Source organism: Homalodisca vitripennis, chromosome 1 (genome assembly GCF_021130785.1).
Source record: "Homalodisca vitripennis isolate AUS2020 chromosome 1, UT_GWSS_2.1, whole genome shotgun sequence".
Taxonomy (NCBI): domain Eukaryota; kingdom Metazoa; phylum Arthropoda; class Insecta; order Hemiptera; family Cicadellidae; genus Homalodisca; species Homalodisca vitripennis.
Window position 1 is genome coordinate 79,711,454 of NC_060207.1, and position 17,660 is coordinate 79,729,113.

Consider the following 17,660-nt stretch of genomic DNA (forward strand, 5'->3'; position numbering starts at 1 on the left):
ACAACAAGTAGCGATAGTAACCTTTCACTAGTACAGCTGGATAGCCACTGAATGGAGAAACGCCCCGACATCAAAATGGCCGTGATAGTTCCACCCCTAGCGCCTACACAGCTAAACGTAATCTACTTTCTAAATAGCCCTCGTAATTCAGCTCTCGAATGTTTAAGAAAACAGATGAATGTATCCAAATGGATTGATTCAAACATCACATGTTTCGAAAAGATACGTTTAAAAAATTAGAACATCTCGTAATTATTGTCCGTCACTATGCATAAGAAGAGTGACTCAACTGAAAAGTAAAGTGATCGTGGGATGAGAGCAATGATGACGACCTTTCAACATGACCAAAATAGCTTTGCAATACAAAAGAGCAAAGTACAATACCCTAAGTTTATATCCATGCAAATGTATAAATGAACCGACAAGGCTTTCTTAAAATTGTGTTGTCTTAGAAACTTTAAACTTGATACATAGGTCTTCTTCATTCAAAGAAGAACCCTACTGATTTTGGGGTCAAAAGCTAAAAGGGCATTCAGTCCATCTGTGCAATAAATGTTTTGTTAGATTCATCATGTTGTTCAATACTCTGTTGTAACAGTTTATTATTGTGTACAGTGCTATAAAATATAACAGTACTGTATATTACCATGTTAGATAAAATCTTTTTGACACATGGAGATTTCAATATAAGCAAAACAACATGTCCACATTATCTACTGTCAAAACAGACAACAGTATTGATATTTAAATTCAATGTTTCTTTAATATTTTGATACAAAATTCATTCAATATAAGATAGAAATGGGATTGAAAGGTAAATCTTCAGCGTGTTTTAGTGAAAAGCATGACAATGAGTTATTATGATAAAAGACAACTGAAGGATGTAACTGTCAAAAAGGAAACTCATAATATGCATACAATTTAAAACTATTTATTTTTTTTAATAAATAAAAATTTAATTTATTACAAATCCTACAAATAATGTACATTTAACACATAATAAATTAATCCTAGAATACATTCAGTACAGCTGTGCAGTTGAGCACAAAAATGTATTCCTGTTATAAAAGTAAACTCTACAAGCAAAAGAAATTGGCTTACTGACACATATAAATTTACAAAAAGACAAGGGTTGTGCTAGCAGAAACCGATGCTCTTAAAACCACAGTTACACAAAAATAAGTACTTTTGTGTTTTTATTTATTTATTAACTAAAACAAACTTATATATAGCTAGACTATTAGGTAATTTTCTTTTTTGCTCAATAACCATTTGCTAGCACCCCAAAAAATGAGTTAAAATTCTTGTTTTTCTGATGAAAAATTCCAAAAACAATTTATAAAAGCAAAAAATACTCTTTATTTTAACATACAATTCTTAGATCTTATTAAATTAATATAAGAACATTAAAATGTCAAGGCTATATTTAACATGATAAACAAATTTTCATTTAGAACTAACGTACAGCAGACAGGTAGCAGACAGTGGTGCCCTCACATTGTACTTTTTATTTTTACTAACTGATGAAACATACTGATGAAGTAGTATATCACATAATTTTCTTTTTATTCAATAACTTGGGTGGTATTTCCACATGCGTAGTGCAAGTTATAATTCTTGTTTCACAATGAACAATCTTGAAATTAACATACAAAATAAAATAAATATGCTTTATTTTTATAGATTTTTGTTCTATACAGGAACATGAATATTACAAGGATACATATAGCATATAAAGTAAAAAGATTTGTACACGTATTTTTAATAAAACATTTACATAACTATAGATAACTTTAGACGTTGTTATTTAAATGAAAGGGTTGGATGCTATCTGGGATGCACAGGAAAATTCCAAAATTTCTACAATTTAACAGAAACAATGAAACCCAAAAATTCAGGGAAAATGCAACACCAATCTAGTGAAAAACCATTTAAAGTACAGTAGTTTTTTTAACAAATCAAGTATACCATATTTGTATTCAGAGTAACACATTGGTCAGTTGAGACAAGAGAATACTGTTTTGTACCAAGGCTACCACACAGTGTGGATTAGTGCTAGTGGAACGGGGCACACTGCCCTGTAAGGCACGGCATTACTAGTCGTAAGATTAAACCAAATACATGCAATGCCATGAGTTAATATACAAGACACCAATACTAATAGGGACATGTACATTTGTTTGAATCAATGCTGATTTTTATTTGATTTTAGATTTTGTAGTATATTACAATTCTTGGCTTATTTAATCACTAAAACTAAGTGTGTCTACATAAAATCTATAAGGCCACAAGATCATACTGTGGTTAATACACATCTTCTTTCAGCTCTGTCTGTTGTACAATATTTGGAACAATTCAAAGCATCTATTTTTTTAATGCAGTAAGAGGATATATACTATTAAAATGAATAGGAACTGACTGCTCTGTCACTGACTTAGTTAACCTTTCTGATGCCACCATTTTTTCTTTGAGCTAAATCCGCAAAACTTAGTTTTACACTTACAATTTTTTATTTGAAAATTTATCACATTTTTCACAAATGTGTAACCAAAAAATATTACTATTTCTGATTACGTTATGTTTCTAACATACGCATAACACATGTTAAGGTCTTACGTTAAAATATTGGGCTTATTGTTTGGGGCATACGTATTCCCAGTGCAACGGCCATAAAAGTATTAGTACATGTTGCAAGTTAATACTGATCTGTTTCATGTAAATGCAAAGCACTTGGATGGTTGTAAGTGCAAAACAATAAATGAAGTAGACTCTTGTCATGTTTTACACTATCAAATATCAGGGAATACAAAAAGGTTTAAACAGCTAACATTATTTAAAAAAAGTCAAAATAGTCTGATAGTCATTTACAATGGTTTAGTAAAGAGCATATTACAATAGCCTCAGCACGTCAGAGAAGGATGAATCAAAACCCTTTTTTGATATTGGCCTCATAAAAGTTCAATTATTTTTAAGAATTTCGAACAGAACTTAACAATTGATCTGGAAACAAAAAACAAATAGCAGGTTAACTCTAATGTTTTAAAACATGTAAATACCAAGGTGGGTCTCTTAAACAATTGTACTCAGAATGCAGAAAGTGAGAAAAACCTAAAGATTTAAAAAGTAAAAAAATTGTTAAAACTGTAAAACCTGACCATTTCTATGGGCTCTCTGTCTTCAAACTAACTTGTCTTATCATTAAAAACATTAAAGAGTAATTAAATCCCCATTTAAATATCTATTCAAAGTAAGTCGTGTATTGAACATTTTTTAATACTAATAGGGACATCAACATTTGTTTGAATGCAATGCTGATTTTTATTTGATTTTAGATTTTGTAGTATATTACAATACACTTATAATGTTTTTAAGGAGCTCATCAAATCTTTTGTCATACACAACCTGTGATAATACACACCTGTGATATGACCTAATGAAAATGCAGAAGGTCCATTCATCACTAATAAACTGTATACAATTTTGCAAAAGAGTTTTTTTATGTTAAACCCATAACTTTTTAAAAAACTCTTGAGTACAGGAAAGAAGCCGGACAATGTTTGGAAGGTCTTTTCTTCAATACACACTACAGTGGGAAATTACATGGAATTCATTTCACTCCTTACCTTTTGCCATTTTAGTGACCATGGATTAGAGGATGGCACAACATGTGGATTAATGGTATAAACATTTTTAAGTGTACTGGTTCTGTTCAAACACAGCAGCTGATTCTTTCTCACTATGATATTAGCTGCTATGACCACATTCACCCACTCTTATGACAGTAGATTCGTATTTAAATTTGAAGATGTTAATACAAAACCATTTAACGACCTCAGCAAGATGTGACTCAAATGATGTCTGTGGCAGCTGACCTCCAAGTGATGAAAATACAACCAAAACATATGTGTTATAGAATCAAACATTGTATATCAATATTTGTATTGATTTACTTAAAAACTGTTTCCACAATAAACACGCAATGTTATGCGGTATAATATTCTATTGCTATGTGTGTTCATTACCCATAACATTCAGTCACGTTCTTTATTAAAGAACCAACACACTATCAAGTTTGTTTAGTTGTCCTGTTCTTTCACTCCTGTATCTATTATCCTATTTTTTACAATGATTTTTGCACAACACAAGACCTGCATGAAAAGTTTTCAATTGTAATCAGAATTAAAAAATAGGAACCATAACCAAAATTTGAATTGGACTAAAACTTAAAAAATTGTAATGGCTACATTAAATCTACAAATATTATCAAACATTACCAGCAGATGCAAATTAAAACTGACTGGATTTGATTTTAGGATATTTGGAATCCTTGAACAAGTTGGGATAATTTAGTTTTCTAAACATACAAGATGTTTCTATCTTGCAGTTTTTTCTAAAACTTTAAATTGCTGGATTGTCAATTTTAATTGGCCCAGATCCTCTCATTATATTCATACCAAGAGATTCTTCCACTGACAAGCTATTCATTCAACTCTCTATTTTCATTCTTTGTCATTAATTTTTCCCTCACGTCATACATATTCAATCTCCTCTTCACCTTGATGTTCTTGTTGTCTACCACACTTAATCACAGCCAAAATCAAAATGAGGTAATCACAACTACAAGCTAAATTTTTAAGTCTTTGGTGGTGTCATACAGTTCCCATCCGGATACCGTTTCCGGAATGCTTCAATCAGTTCCGGGTCTACGAGACGAACGCCATCCACCTGATTTCCCAACGTGATCCTGTAACAAGTCTTTAATGAATATGATATACAAATAACATTTATTTATTTAGCAACTTCAATTACATGAACAGAAATTTTGTTTGACAACAATTCGTTTAAGAGAAGAATTAAAAAAACTGAATGTAAAATAAATTATGAGAGAGCCTATGACATTTATGAACAAGGAAAGTGACTTTGACGATGATGAAAATAGCTTGATGGATAACGACTGAGACTCATCCAGATCCCACACATAGACACAATACCAGGACCCTCGTACACAGATCTCATGCCTAGAGTTAGGCCTCCATCCTCTGCATACATCTCCCATATCTGAGCATTCTATTTCTATACCAACTACCAGTATCGCCTTACCAGTACATAACCCTCCTTGTTCTAACCTATGATGAGCCTATCATTGTGACCATTTCTACTATTGTTCCTTGGCCTTCATTTTTCCACATTATGGGCCTGATCTGCTACCTATAGCCAACTGTAGGAGTATTCAGCTCCCTTCTACTGCAAATAATAGGCCAATTGACCTTGATGGAAGTAATTTGCTGTATTGGATTCAAAATTTGTTTGAATGGCAATAGGAAAGAAATTTTCTAAATACAAAATTAGTATTGGACAACAGCAAATCAGGTATAAATCTCTAAAATTTAAAGTTGGAAAATAACTGCACTGAAAGTGACTGTTTCAAGGCTCTCTTAGAAAACCATCTGGTGGGACACTTTGTTAACAAACTAACCGTTACTTTCAACACGTAAGATCCATAACTAATACTCATCCACATTCTAAATGCAATAAATGGTCAATACCTCTGAAGCTGATATGTATCCATTTTTGGCTGTTGTTTTACTCACCGGAAATTTAACAAAAAATCAAATAAATTACTACTGAACTACCGACTCATCGATAGCAACTCCTTTTATTAGACAAGTATTTTGTCAGGACAGATTTTTGATGCTACTGAGACTTTTACATTTAGCTAACAATGATGCACAAATTAAAAGTGATAGGTTGCACAAGCTAAATTTCATCACTTGTGCATTAAGAAAAAAAAAAGACTCCTTTACTCATCACCAAAAGCTTTGCATAGATGAGATTGTAGTGCAATGGAAGGGTAGGCTGTCTTTCAAACAGTATTTACCACAGAAACAACACCAATTTGGATTCAAATGTTTTGTTTTATGTAACTGGCAAACTGGGTGAATCTTAGACTTTATAGGTTTTACAGAAAAGGAAACACCAATTAAAAACTTTGGTTGTTGTTGCAATGCATGGAAATTTACTTACGTTTAAGACATATACTATATGTAGATAACTGGTACACGAATGCTTTGTTATTTCAATATCTTCATGATAACGAAACTGGCGCCATGGGAACAGTATAAGCCAACAACAAAATTATAACAAACTTTCCGAAAATGGCAACAGGAGAACATAAATCTCAAAAAACACACCATGTCTGACAGCAAAAAAATGGGAAATTTCCAAAATTAGGAAAATGGGAAATGGAAGAGAAATTTGTTGATGTTCTCCAGTGTCCATTATCCTTGAATGATAGACACTGGCAAAACACACCCTAAAACTAAGGAATCATTACGAAGCCCTAATGTGTCATTTACTATAATAAGAATATGAGTCTTGTTGAAAAGGCAGACATACAGATCTCGTTCAATGACAGTGCCAGTCTGGCAAATAGTATAAGAATACATGTTTCCATTTTATTTACACTACTGTTCCCATTGCCTACATAATATTTTAAGACAAGACAATCAATACAATCAAATTGGGAGATTTTAGAATGAATTTTATGCAAAAGCTTGTGGAGGGCTTAGGCCGAACGATGAACTTCCGTTATTTGCAAATAAGAGATAATATAACCGAACATAAAAATACAACTAAAAATATAACTCATGATATCTACACTAATTGCACTGCTACATAAAGTGAAAGCACCAAACAAAAAAGGGTTAATACACACCAATTGGGCTGAACGTTGTGAGGACGGCCAAACAGCTCTATCTTGCGAGTACCAGGGGAGAGCCGCTCGATTATACCGTAGATCTCGTCTGGCTTGTGACTGGTCGCTCTCACCTCCGCTACAATCACATCACAATCCAGTCCTCGGTTAAGGTTGGCTGGACTTCCCTTCATGCCTACCTGTAGTATCAACAAATCCGATACTATTTATTATTCTCTGTGCAAAACAACCCTGCAAATCATTTTTAGTAACTCTGTTTATGACTTCCATCGCTTTTCCTTTAACTGCTTTTCAACAGTCTCAAATCTTGTTCCTTTCAAAGCTAACTTGACTTTAGGGAACAAAATAAAGTAACAGGGAGTCAAGTCAGGTGAGTAAGTTGGATGATCTAAGACAGGGATGTCTGGCCAAAAATGTCTTCACTGACAAAGCTTTGTGAGCTGGAGAATTGTCCTGGTTGGGGGTCCATTACTAGTTTTTTTTTTCACAAATAATTCCATTTCTCTGTACATGCTCACGTAAGCTGTTCAAAACACTAATTTAGTCATTCTGATTCACTGTCTGCCCCTCCGGTACCCACTGAAAGAGCATTATCGCTTTGATGTCAAAAAGCACAATCATCAAGGCCTTAAATTTGAATTTTGTTATTCATGCTGTTTTTGCCATGGAGAAGAAGGGAATTTCTAATGTATCCATTGGCGTTATTATTTATATATAAACGGGTAAATATATATTTGGCGTATCACTGTACACTTGTAACTTTACAAGTGTTTTACTTGCAGATTTTCCAATTTTAAAAATAAATTTGATGCTCACAGGCTCTAGATAAATAAATATAAATAAAAAATAAATCTCTCTAGATATGTTCTCAACTTTTTTCTGATGCAGAAACCAAAGGTTAAATGTATATAACTGGCTCTAATAAGCCAGAGAGCTACATGAAACTGTAGTAGTAGAAGGGGGAGTCACATGACGATACTCAGCTTTTTGCGTTCATACTGTGGCTTCGCCAATACTAATCCGGTTATGTTATGGCCACATCTTGTATAGAGATAGAATGATTTCAATGTTTGGTAATTATTATATTTGATTATCTTTGTTGTGTACAAACAGCTTCTTGTAGCTACTCCACTTTATAATAACAAAAGTTAGCCATTTCTTTTATTATAAAGTAAAATTGGACACACTCTACTGGAGCAGTGAAATATCGACTCCTCTTAATTTCAAAAGCAACCACCACCATCGAACTTAAGTACAGTTTAAGAGTAATATCTAACCCAAAAACATGACTCTGGCAGAAAAAATAACCAGACAGTGCTCCTTGCCTTGGTAGAGCCATTTTATCCTCCTTGTTCAGATGATTGCATTTACTCTCTCATACCCACCAGGTTCAGGCACTCCCTACCCACAAACACAACTGTGTCCATTCTAAACAGACAATCCACCATTCTGCAGTTGAAGTAATGACCTGTTATTTCTATCCATCCCATCATACCCCAAAGTTTCACACATTTACACACTCTTTGCTCATAAAATCAACTGTGCTCATACTAACCAGAATGTTCCTTGACCCAGACGATATCATCTACTCTCTTGTAGCCTCAAAGCTTCAGGCTTTCTCTTTCCCACAAACACAACTGTACTCATACTAACTAGACAATGTTTCTTGCTTTGGTTGAGCCAGTGGCCTGATATCCATGTCCAGATGATTCTCTGCAACTGGTTGGTCTTGACCCAGATGATCTCATCTACTCTCTCGTAGCCCCAGAGCTTCAGGCTCTCCCTTGCACATAAACACAACTGTCAACTGTACTCATACTAACTAGACAATGTTTCTTGCTTTGGTTGAGCCAGTGGCCTGATATCCATGTCCAGATGATCCTCTGCAACTGGTTGGTCTTGACCCAGATGATCTCATATACTCTCTCGTAGCCCCAGAGCTTCAGGCTCTCCCTTGCACATAAACACAACTGTCAACTGTACCCATACTAACCAAACAGTGTTCCTTGCCGTGGTTGAGCCAGTGGCCTGTTCTTCCTGTCCGGATGATCCTCTGCAACTGGTTGGTCTTGACCCAGATGATCTCATCTACTCTCTCGTAGCCCCACAGCTTCAGGCACTCCCTGCCCAGTTCCATGGCTCTAACACGACAATCACCCATATCAGTGTTATCATAAAATTATACATCAAAGAGGAGTATAACAAAATAAGTTGTTAGTTGAGAGTTGAGAGCTTATGAAAACACTGTTTCATATATTAGAAGTCCATATAGAGGTCTATATTAATTTATAATAATAGTTCACCATAAAGAAACTAATCATTTCTACTTTTTCAAGCACTAATGACAATGATAAGTACACTTCAAGGAGAACCTATCGGTGCTTCAAACATAATTTTTGTTTTTTACATGTAATTTAGATATAATTTGCTTTTAACAAACAACAACACATTTCATCATGGCAGGTCTTGGTAAGTTTGTTTTTGAATATTTTTTGGCAAATAATTGTTTTTATGAACTGGTGATTTAACCCTTTTGATCCCGGGAGTTTTCGCATGGGCGTCTCTGCCCACGTCCCGGCGTCTGGCGCTAGGGTATCTGCCCCAGTCCCGGCCAAGATTTATTGAAAATGTAGTGCTTCGGCAAAAGTTACATACACAAACTTTTTATTAATCAATGGATTTTATTGATTCTTTTTTTAATATACTTCTCTAAGACTCTACTACAACATAAGCCCACCTAGAATTATAATAAAAATGCACACACAATTTTTTGAAAAAAAATGATACTTACCAAAAAATGTTTTTTTCAAAATTTTCTGTTTCCATTTGATATAGAAGGCATAAAATGAAATTTCTGCTCAAAAATGAAAGCATTATGTCCTTGTACATATACACATGAGTTGTATTCTAAATTTTGACTTAGTTATATTCACAAATAACTGAGATACAGGTTTACAAACTAAATAATGCACATTTAGTTCCACAGGCACAACATTACGAAAAACACATGAAAAATGTATGTACAGATAAAATTAAGTATTGTCACTTGCTAAGTTACAAATTATAACAAAAAGAACATGAATAGTTATATTTTAGCTTTCATCAATTGCTTTTATGATGATCTTATTGTTACAAAAAAATGTTTTTTCTGGTGTGTTCACTAACACTTGTGCAGTGGGAGGAAAACACTTTGTGTAGTCCTTTTTTACATTTTTTACAAATGTAGCTCGATTTCTTCCTCTTGCCACCCAGTCTGGTGCTGGCTGCACTGCAAACACAGCAATTTCTTTCCTTTTTATTAGGAAGTTTTTCAAAAAAACGGGGTGGTAGTATTTCCAGCATCGCCTCCACCTTGATTTTCATCATCACTGACATCGGTGTCTGGAATCGGGTGTCTCTGTTCTTTGAAATCAAACCATTCAGCAGATAAACTGTCATACTAGAGTCACTAAAAATTTTAGTCTAGTCATAGGATTGGTGGTATTTTGTTTATACAAAATATATGAATTCAAAATCATCCTGGATAACAAATTGAAAGTTAATTTTTTCCAAAATTTGGCCGACCTGCGATCACCCATGTATTGGTGTAACATTTGGTCATGGCCATCCACACCGCCCATAAAGTTATTGTACTCTCTTATTATTTTAGGTTTAGTAGTAATGTATATTTTATTTCCTCGTTTTTTTTTATTTTTGTTGTTCTCCAGCTTTATACACAGTTGATAACAACATTACAGGTTTTTTTTGTGTTTTCCTTTGTCTAAAACCAAGCAACAGCATTGAATTTTTCCTTTTGTATTTTTCTTTCCCCAATTGTGTAATTTGTTTTTATTTCTTGAGGCACACCCTTCCTGTTCATTCTAATTGTTCCAGTCAAATGGGTACACTTAGTGTACAAAGCTTTGGCCAATCTAACAGAAGTAAAAAAATTATCAACAAATATATGAAAACCTTTGTATAAACATCCAGCTACATCAAGAAGTTTTCATAACTACATTGTAGGCCAGGCCTGTTTCCCTTACATGTTGTCTATCGGTATTTTTTGCTCCTTTATAGACAAAAAAATGCACACAGTAGTGGGTTACTGCATCACACAGTACCCACAACTTGATTCCAAATCTATGGTGCTTTTTAGGGAGATACTGCATCAAGGGGTTTTGGCATTTAGTCGGTATAATACTTTTCATCAATAGAAAGGCACATATTGGGACTATAATGGTGCTTAGATATCCTATTCATATGATCTATTAGGGGTTTGCACACGGGCACAAGGGTCATAATTTGGCTCCTTAGGTTTAGGAAGGTTCCGTGTATCAACCATATGGAAATATGCCAAAATTTCTTGAAACCTATTCCTACTCATCATTCTCCCGAACCAACTACAATTCTGACTGTTAGATTTCCACCAGTAACTTGCATAGGTAGGTTTGTGATTTAGACCCATATTTATTAGGATACAAATAAAAGCCTGAATTTCTGCAGTTGTAACTTTGACCCATGTTCTCAAACTATTATTCGGTCCCAAATTAGAATTGTACTTTCTGACAACTTCTTCAGCGTACATATTTGTATATTTTACAAACATTTCCATCAATGTAAACTGTGAAAAACAGCCTAAAGTAAGCAATTGATGGTGTATTCATGGGAGGACAATGTTTTCAAGCCGGGCAATTCTAAAAATGAAAAATGAATGACTATAACCTGGATCATTTTTTGCAGTAACATCAATCCATCCTTCATTATTTTCTCCACTGGAATCATCAGTTGAATTACCATTAGTATGTCTAGGCCTAGGCCTAGAAGGTTGTCTAGGTTGCTGATGTATAGTAGTAAGCCTACTCCTTACATTTTCCCATCAATACTACTCTCAGATTCACTTTCCGATAAAATCCTAGGCCTACTTACAATTGGAAGAATGTTTGATGATGGTCCTGGTTGATCTGGATCATATGTGGGATCATTATCCGTGTCAATCCACTTCAGAGAAACTACTGTCAACTTCACTGCCAAAATTATTCAAGAAACTCTCATCACTAGAAAAGTTTTCTTCTTCATTTATCACTCGACTAATCAATCGTATTGTCACTAAGAGGTGAATTTGCCCGTTTCATTGTAAAATAACTACAAAGAATCATAAACTCATTGTAAATAACGTAACCAATAAACTTCCAAACAATAAGGTTAACTACAGCTCATAACAAACAGACGATACACTCACGACTGACGACGATGAGAGCAGACAGCACATGGCACCGAGCAGCCACAGCCTTCTAGTTTGAACGAAAACATCGTTGCCAAATTGAACTAAAAGTTCCTTTACATATTATAAAACTTTGTAAAGGTGTTCATTACAAATGGTTTAATATAACATAAAAAGTATTCAACCGATTATATTGTATTAAAAAAAACATTTTTTGTGAACGTCCGGAAAATCGGACGTTGGGATCGAACGTGATTTTTTAAAACGTCCGAAAATTTGGACGTTGGGATCGAACACGATCTTACAAAACGTCCGTAAAATCGGACGCTGGGATCAAAAGGGTTATTCCATCTTTATAATATAACTAATGATAAATATACACTGAAAAAATGTTATTGTCTTTTAATATTTAAAACTAGTATCAAATAAACTTTCACAAAATATTCTCTTGTTTCTTTATTATAAATTTTTTTGTCAGTTATTTTTTTGTATGAACTGTTTGTTTACCTCCATTTTTATAACATAACTAATGATAATCACCACTCTTTGAATATCTAATGACTACTACTTTAGTGGAAAATACTATACCTGCCTGTAACCCAGAGGAAGATGAGACCATCGTCTTGCAAGGTTGGAATGCCCAGCTGTCTCATCTCATCATCTGACATGGTTCCATATGGAAGTTCCATGTGTATATCCCACGGTGGGTCGGCCATAATAACAGCAAACTTTCCTATCAAAACACCAATGTTGGTTGGAACCCACGGTTAACCGTATCATGTCATATTCTACCATTATTTTAACCATAGGTCAGAAGAATTGTACTAAAATATTTTATTAGATGGATATTTACTGGATTGCTTTACGTTATTTGATCATGGATACAGAATTTCACACTTATCAATAATTCTAGTAATCAATATATAACTGTAAATTTTTGGGGAAACAAACATTAATAATGTACAAGACTAAACAGAGGGTTTCAGAAGAGTGTCTTTCAGCACCCTCTTCTCCCATAGTTGTTTGTTACCTTCTTTTCTAGAAATATAGACTAAAACCTTAAGTATTAACATGTATCTTGTACAATTTGCTCACTTTTACTAAGTTTTACTGTTTTATATGTATTTTATAAACATTATATTTTAAATAATATTCTACAGTTCAGAAGTCTATTGTAACTGTTGCCAGAGAGGAATGGCAGTGCACAAAAATACACATTATTGAAGGCCTCTGTGCCATAATGTGTATCCTCTGTGCCATTTTCACCCTACTACAGTATGGATATATGTTTATTTCAGAACTAAAGAGGGGTGGAGTAGGAAAACAGGGGAGAGCACCATTTTCCTTACTCGCTTTACACACTCCCAATCCTGACAACCCTTCAGCTCAGGGCTTGGCAGATAACAACTTCATGATGGCAGTCAGACAATGGAAAACATTGTGGTCATAAAAAAACAATATAAACAAAATGAATTCACTACTGTTCTCTTACCAATAAATATGAATTGGTATAATGAATTCAGTAATAAAAAGCCTATGAAAGGAGGCATTTTGCTGATTGATTTCATATGGATATGTCTGTAGAATGATGCTAAACATGGCATACAGGTATACCCGTATTGTCTTATTTTAGTTTATTGTGTACATTACAATTCACCAACGGGCCTTGAATGTGTAAGAGTGCTTAATTGTATTGATTTATAACCTCTGAGAAGCAAACTAGAATGCATGTTGTGCCAAAAATAAATAAATAATCAGTGCTATTCTTTTATCATTGTTTGGTCTGAAGATGTGTTATAGTGGTGGTTATTGTGGTCGGCATATTGTTATAGTGGTGTCTGTTTGTACGAGTCACCAGTACCAGTAGAGCTACATATATTAAAAATTTGTTTATATTATTTCTTCTTCCAACAAACAGAAAACGAATTCAACTTTGGCAGAAACTGAATTTTTGAAATCTTTAAATGCTAGCTAATTGTATACAGGTCAAATTTGCTTAAGTACTCTGTAAGTATTTTTTCATTCTCTGGCAGTCCCATGGCTGCGTCACGAGATTCGATTATCCAAGTAAGCCTTCTCTTAGAACAACACAAGTGCCAATTCATTCAAACAATTTTTTGTTATTTTAAAAAACCAATAAATGTTCGATAGTCTGGTCTTAGTTAAAACTCACCCAATACTGTCATATCCAAATACCGCAAATCACACTGGACCCACTGAGGAGGGTAGAGAATTGTTGTTTCCTGACTTATCTTCTTCATTATCTTTTTTTCTTCACTGTCCCCACTTCCAGAGTCTTTTGGCAAAGGAACAGTAGGGCCATCTACTTTATAGTGAACATACCTGAAACAAAAAAATGTTCTGTAATATCATTTTTTGTATTCTTGAGGGAAAGAGACAGTTGTCTCCATACATGGTACTAATAAGACCTTTGCGCCTCCCTTACTTATGTGTGTGCTCTCAGAATCTGAGACTTTTACAGAAACCAATCAAATTTGAAAGCTCCTGTTCTCTGATGTCCTTGGGGCTTGAATTTTAGGATCCCTCGGAAGTTTTCCCTACTTTTAGATTTTTAGGTCAGTTCAGCCATATATGTTCCACTGATTCTTCTGCTTCTCCACAGAGTCTGCATTCATCAGTCTGACTAAGACCCACCTTCATAAGATGCTTTCTAAGATGTGTTAGTAGGTTCTGACAGATCTAACTTATAGTAATGTTAATTCAAGAATATTTTTCAGTTGAAATCCATTCTATCCAAAATATTGTAATAATTAATTTAGCAAAAAATAATATTTCTGGGCTGGAAATAATTTTTATTATATAAGGTGATTGTTGGATTTTTAAAATTTAAAGTTGGGTATATTTAAAAAAAATGTTATTGGAAACAAGAATTTCATCCACATTAGGTCTTAGGCCTACCCATTATTACAGTGGTAGTTTCATCACAAAGGTGTTCATAATTTGGTTTGATTTATTATGGTGTAAATGATTCCTTAACTCTTAAAGGCTACTATTACGGTATTACTATGATTACTTTCATAACATAGACTAACACAAATCGAGTGGTATTTTTTAACACTTTAGACAAAAAATGAAACGCAGGTGTTTTGAGTCTGATACAATTATACAATAATAAACTGATTATTTCAACTCAATCAAAACAACCATCGTTAATTTAAGGAGGGTTCTCCCACCAGCTTCACTACTGACCAGTGACTCTCATAGTGTACACCAAACCACAAAAATTCCTAATGTCAGGCACATAAATCGAACACATGACTCCAATGTCAACAACTCCCACGTCCTAGAAAAGACAGCGCAGCCATCCTAACTTGATATTTTAGATATGCAGACAGCTCACTTACGATTTTGCTATAACCTGATTCTCAATAAATCATCTATCAAACTGCTGCTGGTTTGATAGATGATACATTATGATACATAATGTCTGTCAAACCATCTTGAAGGGTTAATATAGCCAAAACTGGAATTCCCATAGTTCAGAATCAACAAAGACAATGGTAAGAATACTTTTAGTTGCATTTATATTCAGATATTGATAAATGTAATTTATAAGAATGAACATATATGCACTCCACCAGTATACATCTTAACCCTTTCCGGGCCAGGCGGCAATATACTGCCGCCATAGATCGCGTCTGAAAAGTGCCAGGCGGCAATATATTGCCGTCGGTGACATACGCGAAAAGCGCCAGGCGGCAATATATAGTCACCTTGATATTCGTCGTTTTCTTAAATAAATACGACGTCAAATGATTAAAGTTTTATGTTTTTTTATTCCCTGGTATATTTGTAGATAATTAATATGAATATCATTTTTATTTTGGAGGTCTATGCATTTTTATTTTGTAATTGTCACGTGACATTATCAGTTGACTCAATCTATTTTTGTTAATTCTTTATGCTTTAGTGTAATCGTACTATTGTATGCTGGATTCTTCTTCATTATTTTATTTTGTGGTTGTAAATATTAGTAGTGTTAGTAGTTACGTGCTTAGCTATTGTGTGTAGTAGTTACAATGACTGACAATTTGCGATCTCACGGGAGTGAAATTGTAAGTAGCATATTTGTAAATAGAAAAAGTGTAAATAAATTTGAAATAAAATTGTGTAAATATTTCTTGGTAAATAGTGTTTTTAACTGTATTGAAACTGTTTATGGATCCTACAATCATCTGTTTACCGGTACATCCATAATGTGAATATTTATTTTAAGTTTCTTGCAGTGTAAGAGTCAGTTGCTTTATCACTTGTTGTGAAGTACAATTATGCGTATATATACAAAATGTGTCATAAAAAATTTATTTATGAGAGAAATAACACAAAATTGTGTATGGTTGTTCCTTTCTAAATGTACAATATAATAAAATAGCTTACCACTGTAAAATTATTTTTCCTTTTTAATTATTTACCAAAAAAATATTTAAAAAAATTTTTTATGTAATCTATTAAAACATTATTTTTTTAAATTTTAAATGACTTAAAACTACATCTATATATTTTTTTGTTGATAGTATATATCTATACGAGTAATTTGGTGCAACTTTTAGGTCATTCTCTAATTTTTATGAAAAGTTATAAATTTTAATCCAAGAGACTGCAAAATCGCCAATTTTAGCCTGGCACTTTTGACTAGTTACAAGCGGATATGATATGTGAAAAAATTTTGCAACATCTCATATTTGGTCCTGGCCCTGAAAGGGTTAAAATGCATACAATACAGTCTTATCACTTTTATTGATCTTTGCTTATCTAACATTCCATCTTATCCAATGTCACTGCAATGTAAAAAAAAAATTGCATGAATTTATGTTTCAATTATTACAATTTAACTACAAATAAAGTACTATATTTATAAATTCTATTTATAATATGAATCCCAATTATCCATGCTTACTTTTAACACCATAATTTAAAACCAAATTCTCCATAATATTGAAAGCTAAACTAATTGTTAAGACATAAAAGTAATTCAAAACTACACAAAAAATAATACTAATCATACTTGCAAGTGTCCATATGAAAGCAGGTATTTAAGGAATGAACAGTCTCCCAAAGTCTCATCTGTATGTTTCTGGATAATCTTCTTGAAGTGAAGCTTCTTGCAAGTTTCTTGGCCCATCTTGGCACACTCTGCCCGGGTGCCATGGGGACAGAACTCCATCACCTGAGCTCCGCCCTGTGACCGGAACCTCTCAGCCAGCGATCTCTCCTTAGCCGTTGGCTGACTTAGAAGAGCAAGGATCTCTTCACCAAGCTTCTTATTTTCTTTCTCTTTGATTGAAGGCATTGACAGTAGAGACTAAAATGAAATTTTTTATTATATTCACACTTTAAATATAAAACTCAGTCAACTTATCCGTAAATCTCTAAAAAGAAACACACAGTGGTACTAACCATATACATGTAAAAGTTTGAGTCTTTGCTTTACTACATAAAGTAAGACTAAAAAGGCCTTCTTAACATCTAATCTGCGGACCAATAGTTTAAAAGTGACTTCCCAACTCACAACAACTAGACATGTGCACTGCTTAAAAGGGAAGATTGGTCAGTGGATGCTGATCTGAGGAGCAGCCACTCTTGACTTAGTTATCTTATGCTAACCATTGTATCCACTAGACTAACCCATTGGCAAGAGTCGACATTGTGTACTCATAGTTAATAAAGTAATACTCATGAGTAACTTTTTTACAGTCAACATAGAAATTTATTGGCCTAATAAGG

General features: G+C 33.7%; 1 protein-coding gene across 1 annotated transcript in view; it reads right to left on the reverse strand.

Annotated features, from left to right (window-relative positions):
* Window positions 1–909: 909 nt before the first annotated feature.
* LOC124365365 (N6-adenosine-methyltransferase catalytic subunit) overlaps window positions 910–17,660 on the reverse strand; it is a 39,945-nt gene continuing 23,194 nt past the window's right edge. The window contains 7 exon segments of the mRNA XM_046821342.1: window positions 910–4,744; window positions 6,716–6,894; window positions 8,709–8,856; window positions 12,504–12,648; window positions 14,089–14,258; window positions 16,942–16,973; window positions 16,975–17,238. Coding sequence (XP_046677298.1) covers window positions 4,633–4,744; window positions 6,716–6,894; window positions 8,709–8,856; window positions 12,504–12,648; window positions 14,089–14,258; window positions 16,942–16,973; window positions 16,975–17,238 — 1,050 coding nt within the window. The 3' untranslated portion in view covers window positions 910–4,632.